The following is a 9,613-nucleotide window of genomic DNA, read 5'->3' on the forward strand; positions in this document are numbered from 1 at the left end:
TGCTCCCGGAGCCGCACACGGACTCGCTCCCCACTCCCTGCAGTGCAACCGCCCCGCCACCACCGACCGCTGAGTACCGGTACGGAGCCGCGGCGCCTGCAGGGGGCGCTGCCGCTCCAGCCTTCGGCTCCACCGCCGCCCGGCCCCGCCGTGGCAAAGGCCCGCTCCGCCTCCGGGCAGCCCCGGCACCGCCGGCCCACGGCCTGCCCGCGCTCCGCCCGAGGATGCGCCGATCCCGCCGCGGTCCCGGCCAAACAGTAACAGGGGGTTAGGGGCGGGAGGGTGGGGGGTGAAAAACAACTCCAGAGGTGGGGAAAGAGAGTGTAGTCAAAGTGGCAACAGTTTATTTATTAGCCAAAAATATATACTTTCTTGTACATTTTGGTTCACATATATGTACATTTTTACTGTATGTACAAAACCAAACAACAACCAAAAAAAAATTAAAAAATTGAAACACCTAATTCTCACTGGACTTCCAAAAACCTCACAAACTCGCCTAATCCAGATGATAGTACAGAAGCGGGTATTTTTTTTCCTTTTTAGTTTTAATATACGGACATGCTTACAGGTTGTAACTATACAGAGTTGTTTTGTTTTGTTTTGATTTTTTAACAATCATTACAACAACAATAAAAAAATTAACTATGATGATGACAACGCCGATAGAACCATAGCGGCATCAAGCTGGTTCTGGGGCCTGGAAAAAAAATGACACAGAAAAAAAATATTTAATAGGATTTCTAGTCAAGTTGGGCCAGTACAATTATTTTTAGCATTAGTTTTGTTGTTGTTGATATTTTCTTTTTAAATAGTTCTAAATATAAAAAGTTTTCAGCATGACTTAAAGCAAATTTATTTAGCTACGAAAATACCACGGGCCCGATCCCCGCGGCTTCCGTCAATCAAAGGAGTGATTGATTTCAGTGACCGCTGCGCCAAGCTCAGGACAACAAGGCTCAGTCTCTGAACTTTTCATACTAGCTAGGGGTTTGTTTCAATTTATTGTGTTCCTACTGCCGCCGTATCGCGCTAGGGACAGACCGGGGGACTCGGGGGGAAACGGCAGGTCCCGATGCGCTCATGCCCGACCCGGCCCCGAGCCCAGCAACCTCCTCGCCCCGCCGCCCTGACCGCAGCTCGGCCTGCCCGCCAGAACCGCTCGCAAAGTCCAGAAGACAGAACAGAAAATAAACTATCTATGTATAATCAGAATAACCCACACGCACGCTGAGGAAGAACAAGAAATGCCCTGGAAAAGGAACTAAAGAAGCGGAGAAAATAAGCTAACCATTGACAACTCCCTCCATTATATCCTTAGGAGACTGAGGAAGCAATCTCTTACCGCCTCTGCACTGGCTGGAAAGCTGTCTTTATTAACTTTTTCTCTACTTCCAAGGCACTAGATCGATCTAAAAAGAGAAGGGGAAAAAAAAAAAGTTCCTTTATAGCTCCGGTTTTATTCTCCCCTCCCTGAATTAATCCTCTAGACTTAAGATCTCTCTGCAAGTTGCAAATACGACAAAGCGACTGCTGTGCTGCAAGAGTGACCATCAGCAGGAAAATAAACCAGCCCTGGAGTAAGCTGTACGGCCGTGTCCTTCCCACAAAGACCATCTGAGCAGCAACAACCACAGCAACAAAAATTATCTTCGTCAGAGGAAGGTAATTCTCGGGGTTTGAGACTAACCTGGAGAGGAGGCCCCCACCCCCACCCCGCCGCAGCCGCCGCCCTCGGGGACTCCGCGGCCGCCCTCTCGCCACCACCTGCGCCCCGACGGCTGCGCCGAGCCGAGTCGGGCCGTGGGCACCGTAAGGACCCCGCGGGACTGGCGCCCCCCGCATCGGCCCCATACACAAGGTGCCGTGAGGCCTCCTGCTCCGCGCGGCGAGCCCCCCGCGTCGGCTTCTGGCCCGGCCCATCCCTCAGCGGTCACCTGCTCCGGCGGGCTCCGCGCTCTGCGCTTGGTCCGCGGGCCGCGGGAAAGCGGCGGCGGCGGAGGGGGCGGCGGCGCCGGCCCCCAGTCCCAGCAGGTGGGGAGTGTTCAGTAAGGCCAGCGGGTGCGGGGCCGGGTGGTGATGGTGGTGGGCCGGGAAGGCGCGGTTGGTCCAGTTGGGGAACTTGCCCAGGGGGCAGGAGGAGACGAGTCTGTGGGGTGGCGGGGGGGGAAGCGGCAGCTGCTGGGGAGCGGCCGCTGGCGGGGAGCCGCCGCCGGGAGATTTGCGGGGGTTGTCCGGGCTGGTGGCCGTCTCAGCCAACGACCAGATCTTGGGCTTCGGCAGGGTGCCGGCCAAAGCACCGTCCGTCGGGGAGGAAGCGGCAGAGGAGGAGGCGGAGGAGGGAGGCGAGAGGTGGTGCGGTGGTGGCTGGAGGGGCGGCTTGAGGGGCTCCAGGCCGGCAGGGGCGGCGGCGGGGAGCTCGCACTTGTGGTGGTGGTGGTGGTGGTGGTGGAGGTGGTGGTGGCGGAGGTGGTGTGGCTCGCTCTCGGCGGCCTTGAGGTAGCGCTCCTCGGAGCCGGGGAGGTCCTCGAAGCCCTCGGAGCCCTCCGAGTCCGTCTTGGAGTCGGAGTTCAGGAGGTCGGTGTCCTGCAGCTCGTCCTCCAGCTCGTCCTTGTTGCTCTCGATATTCTCAGTGTCAATGTTCTCCAGGTCGATCTCCTCCTCGTCCTCCCTCTTGTCCTCTTCCCCCTCGTGGTCGCTCCCGTAGGAGTTGCCCTCCTCGTCCGTCCTGCTGCGGGGGGCCCAGGTCATTTTGTTCTCCTTTTTGAGGCGCCGCCGCGCGTTGGCGAACCAGGTGGAGACCTGGGTGAGGGTCATTTTGGTGATGATGGCCAGCATGATCTTCTCGCCCTTGGTGGGGTAGGGGTTTTTCCGGTGCTCGTTGAGCCAGGCCTTGAGGGTGCTGGTGCTCTCCCGAGTGGCGTTCTTGGGCCGCGATGGGTCCCCGAACTGGTACTGCCCGTAGGGGTAGAAGGCGGGGTGGTGGTGGGGAAAGGCGGCGTGCTGTACCCCCGGGCTCTCCTTCAGCTCGTACTGGGCGCCCTGCAGCGAGAGGGAAGGGGCGGCCCGGCTGAGACGGCGCGCCGGGCCCTGCCCGGGGCCCCTCCATCCCACCGCCCTACCACCGTTACCGGGAGCAGAGCTCCAGTTCGGCTCCAGCGCGGCGGCTGGGCCGAGCTGCCTTCCCGTGCGGCCGAACTCCTCAGCCCCGGCCGTGCCGTCTCGGGTACGCTCTGGCCCCGGCAGCCCGGTCCCTCCGGCTGCGCCTCTGCCCGTGCCCGGGAACCAGGACGTGGCTCCCTAGGTGCGTGTGCGCGGCGGGGCCACCGGCAGCCGGGGCCGCCGGCAGCCGGGGCCGTTCACCGCACCTTTCAAAGCCTGCGGGCGGAGCGGGGGAAATCCGCGGGGTCGCCACTTCAGCCCTGCCCCTCTCCGGTGGCTCTCCCGAAGCAGGACAGCGATAACACCCTATCTCTTCTCTGACAGCCCTCCCGGCGGCTTCCCCGGCGGCCCCCCTGGCCGATCCCCAGCGCGAATCACGCCCGGGCCGACCCTGGCCCGATCATCTCGGGGAGGGAGCGGCGAGCCTCCGGGGTGCCTCTTACCAGTTGGGGGAAGATGGGCAGTTCGGCGGCGTAGGGCAGGAAGGCTCCGTAGCCCTGGGCGGCGGCGGCGGCGGCGTAGGGTGCGCCGTACATGGAGGAGAGCACGTTGGAGAGTGTCCCGGACGGGGCCAGCTCGGCGCCGCCGCGGGAGCCTGCGCTCCCCGGGCGCTCCGCCGGGTAAATCGGCCTGATGTACTGGTAGCCCAGTTGGGGGAAAGACATGGTGGGGGAGCGGGGGCAGGGGAGAGGGGAGGAGGAGGAGGAGGAGGAGGGGGGGGAGGGGGGAGAAGAGAGGAAGAAGGGAAAGAAAGGGGAGAAAGTAGCAGGGCCGAGAGCGGAGGAGGGAGCTGGGTCGCTCGCCCTCGCCGACCGATCGCACTTTCAGCGCTTCCCGCAAACTCCGGCGGACATGGAGGCGGGGAGCCAGGGGTGCGCGGAGGCGCGGGCTCCCTCCTGTCCTCGGCCGTCGCAGTAAACGATCCGATTGCTTCTTTCTTCTCTCACTTTTCCTATTGATCTGAGTGGACCCAGGTCAGGTCCTAACAGATTGCCTGAGATTATTGGGACTCTGGGCTCTGATTGACATTTCTAGTCTCTCATAAGCCCCTCCTATTTCTTTTAAGTCTCTCTCTCTCTTCTGCCTTGCCTCCCTCTCTCTCTCATGCCCAGAGCTCGCTCTCGCCGGGTTTGTCACTAGCTGCTTTTTTTTTCCTCCTTTTTTTTTTTTTTTTTTTTTTAAATCTGTTTACTGACGTCGCGATCTTTTATTTGAGTTGCTTTCAAATCTCGTTTTAGCGATCGCCAATCAGTTGTGTGTTTTACAAAGGTTTAACCCTGCCTCATGCTATTCTAATTATATAGAGATAGATTTAGATATAATTTCTTTCGAGCCCCACTCCCCCCTCAGAGCATAGGAAGCCAGGGTGTCAGCTGTGAGCGGCACAAAAGAGGGACAGGAAAAAGTTGTGACATTTAAAAATAAAGTGTGTCGTCCCGTCCACCCCCCTGCCCTTTTCAGGTTTTCAAATCTGCAGCTTTTCCTTGCCCGTGTTCATTTTGTTTTCTTTATTAAGATATTGCCTTCTTCCCTTTCCCCGCTACCGCCCTGGCGAGGGTCACATCTCCTGACATGGATTTAAAAGTCTATTAGATTTTTTTTTTCGGGAAAAAAATGCATTTAAAGAGCCACCTTGTTTTGTTTTGTTTTGTTTTGTTTTGTTTTTCCCTAACGTACCGAATCTTCAAGGAGTTCTCTACATTTTGTCTGGACTAACAGTGGGCAGATACAGTGGAAAAGCTAAGTTAATTTTCCTCCTAATAAGGGACTTCAAAGAGTTGTAGGTCACAATTTTACATCAAAGGCAGAAAAGAAGGCAAATTAAAATCTTAACAAAGGAGAGACGGGAGCAGCCCTCTGGGCCATTAGTAAATAAGTGGTGTGAAAAAAGGGACAATGACAGGCACTGGAATTAAACTCATTAACACCTTTTTGTCTTGGTGCGAAATCTCTAATTAGGAAATTTATGATCATTTTGCTTATTCTCTCTGTTCTGAATCACTACAAGACTGAGGAGGAAGTACCTGGTATGTGCAACATTTGCAAAGGGAGTAGTGGCAGGGGCTTGTGAGGTGTGATTGGGAGGGAGTAAAGATACGTTGTAATTACCGAATAAGATTTTTTGTTAATGATCAACACATTTTAAATTAGGCTTTTCTGTTTATTTGTTTTGCCGTCCCCTTTCCCCCCCCCTCCCCTCCCTTTCTCTGAACCCAAGGTGTGAGTTGCAATTTAGCCTTGTAAGAGTAGTTAAAGCTCGGTTCAATCACAGTGCGTCTCTGCTCAGCGCCAGCCAGCACAGAAAAAGTTCAGACGACCCGGGGGCATGTGGCTGTCTCAGGGAAAGGGGACCTGGACCCGCCACCGGTATCTGCTTCTTTACATACTCGGTGTATAAATAATAATAATAATTAAAAAAAAAAAAGGTTTGAAGGGTCTTTGAGGAGTTGAAGCTGGAAGAGAAGCCGTTTAACCATATTCCCCTCTCTCCCTAAATACTCTCTGGATTTATTGCTTTTAAAATATGATTTAGGTACAATATAACCACTGTGCCCACAGTAAGGATTTTTATAACTACATTTCTTTAAAAATGAAATTCATGTCAGATTATGCAGTTAAAGGAATCGACCTTGATAGCTTGCTATAATAAAACTATATCAGCTTGTAATAAATGCGGATTATAGCAAAGCAAGCTCCAGAATTAAAATTCCCTGAATCAATATATGAAAATCTGTAGGAAACATCTCTAATCGTATTAAGTTCATCTTTATAGCATTTCCTATCTGCTAATCTAGTGCAAAAACAACTCTGGGTTGGAGGAATTTATTTTCTTGTATTCAGCCTTGCTGCTCTTGATAGTATAATGTAAGGGAGATAACAATATTAAAATCAGTTATAAGTTTATTTCTTTTTAATTCAAAGGGAAATCAGGCAGCGACCCCCACGTCCTGGTTGGCTTTAAACTTTTCTGTAGGAAGCGCTCAGCTGGAGCAAGGCGATGTCGAGGGGGCGAATGGAGAGTTCAGATGCAGACCACAACTTTTAATAATCTCTGACTCAGAGAGAAAAGGTACGAGTGTGAAAAATCGGACAAATCAGTCGCCGACTGATACGGTCGTGCTCGCCACGCTGTTACAGCCGGGGCTGTGCCCCCCGCGAGCAGGCACTGGGGGCACACGGTGTCCCACACAACCGGACCTGTCTTTTTGTGACTACACATTTGGCACAGACTATTTTGTGATTTTTAATCAGCAGCACAACCGATAAGAGTTCGTTGGCAGCCACAGCTGGGCTGGGAGAGGGGCTTCCCTGGGGGCTTGGCGGTGGGCAACCGGGAGTGGACTCGGGAGGCGAGAAATTTACGTGTGCGAATGGATCCAGGTCAGGGTGAGGGATGGTTTATTAATGGGTAAGAAACGGAGAGGAAACGTAGCCGGACCAAATAGATGGGAGAGCAAATCTGCAGAGATGCAGTTCTTGAGTGACCGCGGAGCGGGGTAGCGGGGAGAAAGCGCGAAGATGACAAACGTTGCTGGAGAGAGGGAGAAGAGGAGACATGTTCCCGGAGGTGTGGAACTGGTGTCCAAGGCGAGAAGCGCCACAAGCCTTGGGCAGCGGGAGGCTCGCTGCGGCGCCGCGACAAGCCCGTGTCTGAGAAGCGGCAGGGTACGAGGCGAGAAACGGACTTGAGCTGGGCAGAGCGGACAGGGGTCGGCGGCAGGAGCGGAGCAAAGCCTCTTCCCCGTGGACGGGGAGCGAGCACGAGGGGGAGCGAAGCGGAGCCGGCGATGCTTTGCCTGTCTGAGGCCGCAGGGAGATGCAAAGGGGAGGCTGGAGCCAGCTCATCCTCCGGGGCGACCGTGGGGAGCCGGGCGGGCCCGACGGCCGCCGCCCCCGGGGAGCCGCGGCGGCGGAGCGCTCCTAGCCGGACAGACACGTGTCTTCTGGCCGGGACCTGTCAAAGCTGCGAGAGCGGCTCCTGATTTATTACCCCAAACACACACTCCCCCCACTGCCCGCCCGCCCTCCCCTCGGCCTCGCCTCCTTCCTCTCCCAGCTGGCTCACACTGTTGCCGAGCTAATATGAAACCTCTCTCCGCTGCAAGCTGGGCTTCCCCGACCCCGCAGCCGGCTCTGAGGCTGCAGGACCAACCCCGCCGGGAGGAGGTGCCGGCCGGCCCACGTCCATGGGCAGCACCGCGCCTTCCCCGATGCCCCTGCGAGCCCAGTTCCAGTTCCTGTCGCTCACGACCTCCGCGCCCCTCTCCGCGCGGCAACAGGCAACGGCAAGGACCGGGGGATACTGCCCGGGAGGTGGCCATGGCCCGGGGGTAACTCTGTGCTGCAGGGCCCGGCCGAGGAGCCGCAGGGTGCCTGCTGGAAGTTGCGATAGAGCTGTCGACGGGGTGCGCGTTCAGGCGAGGTGCCGGTGTGCCGGCGCCCGGGCCTGTGGGAGCTGCGGCGTGTCGCACAGCCACCGAGGGAAGGGGATACACGAGCAAGGGGGACGAGGAGAAGGGCCGCAGTTAAAAAAGAGTTAAAAAAATAGAAGGAGAGATCAAAGCGCTGGGTAAAAGACTCTTCAAATTACATGTTTGAAGCTTTTCCATAATTCCAAGGCGACAGATAGATAACAAGCTGCACATTCCTTATCACATATGGAATCAATCTGAAAGGAGTCTCTTGATCAGAATCTGTTAATTGCAGTGACATATGATTTGGAAAGAAAACACAATTAATGACCCTTCATGTTAAGGCTTTGGGACGAGGCCACTGACAGTCCGGCTCTGCAGCCAACGTCAACTTTTTTTTTATTATTATTAGTAAACTATTAAAGGGAGACATTCCTTGAGCCTCAGCGACTGTTTTGTCTCCGTTCCCATTGTAGGTTTCTTCAGAAGGGGGAGTAGAGGAGAAAGGGACGGGAGTATGTGCACGCCTTTCCTTCAAGGTTTGGAGAGCTAAAATGATTTAGTACCTTGTCTGTAAATCTAATGACCTAAGGTGAGAAAAAATATTTCATCTTTTATTATTACCATTTGTGGTGAGCGTTACCAGGAAACTGCAGAACCTGTTCGAAATGGTAAATATATGTATCCATTTAAAACCCATTATTGCAGTGGTTTTCCCAAAGCGAAATAAAGCAAATCTCCCCATTCCCATTTTTTAGCGCCCTCTGCCCACGGCTCCCCTCTGTTCTGCAGCCTCTGTCCGGGACCATCGAGCCTCGGCCGAGACTTTCTGGGGTGGGGGCAGCAATGGGTGCTCCGAGGCTGTTTATGTCATGCGTCCTGTGGTGTCAGAAAAGGAGGGAGCAACGTTTGTAAAAGCTTTACTCTGGCATTCAAAGGTAATGGCTTTGTTTCAGAAGGGAGAGGGAGAGGTTCGTTTGAAGGTTATAAAGCATACACTTTAATAGGATCGAAGTGAAATTAGTTAATAAGAAAACCCTGGCCAGAAGCTCTTCGGGCTTTTAAGTGCTCTCCAGGCCATTTAGGGAAATTGAATAAGAACAGACTTCAGTTACCTGCAGCCCCAACTATTATCTCCAGTTCTGCACAGAGGCGATAAAGGAAAAATAGTGCCTGGGAAACCTGAAGTCCAGTACACCTCCTGCCAGCCTATTTTCTCCAGAAATAATGTCCCCTTTCTGTTCGCAATTGTGTTCTCCTTCTGCTGCTGCTGTTAAGCAGACCAGACTACATGGTGTACCACAAGGGGGTAAGCAAAGGTAAGAGGCCATCAGGAGATGCTGAAGGCTCCGGGGCAGCCCTGAGCAGCAGCCTGGGCAAAGATGGCCTCTTGGTGTTATTTTTTCCCTTTCCATTTCTCTGAGGTTGGATTTTTTGGGTTTTGGTGTGTGTGGGGTTTTGTTTGTTTGGTTTGGGTTTTTTGTTTTGTTTTGGTTGTGTGTTTTTTTTTTTTTCCCCACCATAGTGGTGCTTTACTGATTTGCTTTCGGACCGTTGCCAAGAGGTCACTATATTGTGTTACCTAACTTCCTATCTGCTCCCTTTCTCCTTCCCTTTACACTTCATAGTTTTCAGAGGTGTTAATAAAACCTTTCCTTTGGTAACTCGTTCGTTAGAAATCCCACCGAAACCTGGAAAGAGTTCGGGGGGGGGGGGGGGGGGGGGAAGGAATGATAGTTTGGGAGAAGGCTTTTGTCCAAAAAATGCATAATTGCTGTGAATCTTAGGAAACATTAATCTTTATAGGAATTTCTGATTCATATCTGTGGTTTGACCGTTTAGATGATTTACAATTTGCTAGTGCAATTCACTAATTTTATGCCAATATATTTTATGCACCAGTTAGACTTTCCATTGCCCATCGGAGTGAGTGGCTGTTGTGTTTTGCTGCCGTCGGGTTGCCGCTATGACTCCGGCCTCGGTGGGGATGCTCCCAGCGCTCCCCGGCAGCGGAGAAGCGGGCAAAGAGTGCACACAGC

At 54.0% G+C, this 9,613-nt stretch overlaps 1 protein-coding gene across 1 annotated transcript; it reads right to left on the bottom strand.

Moving 5' to 3' along the window:
• Nucleotides 1-645: 645 nt before the first annotated feature.
• IRX3 (iroquois homeobox 3) lies at nt 646-3,827 on the bottom strand. The gene is made up of 4 exons (XM_054389781.1): nt 3,606-3,827; nt 1,938-3,042; nt 1,346-1,412; nt 646-700 (listed from the first exon to the last, which is right to left on the bottom strand). Exons 1-4 carry the CDS (start codon nt 3,825-3,827, stop codon nt 646-648), a joined length of 1,449 nt encoding a protein of 482 aa, XP_054245756.1.
• Between the last annotated feature and the right edge of the window lie 5,786 nt (nt 3,828-9,613).

This window comes from Indicator indicator, chromosome 19 (genome assembly GCF_027791375.1).
Source record: "Indicator indicator isolate 239-I01 chromosome 19, UM_Iind_1.1, whole genome shotgun sequence".
Taxonomy (NCBI): domain Eukaryota; kingdom Metazoa; phylum Chordata; class Aves; order Piciformes; family Indicatoridae; genus Indicator; species Indicator indicator.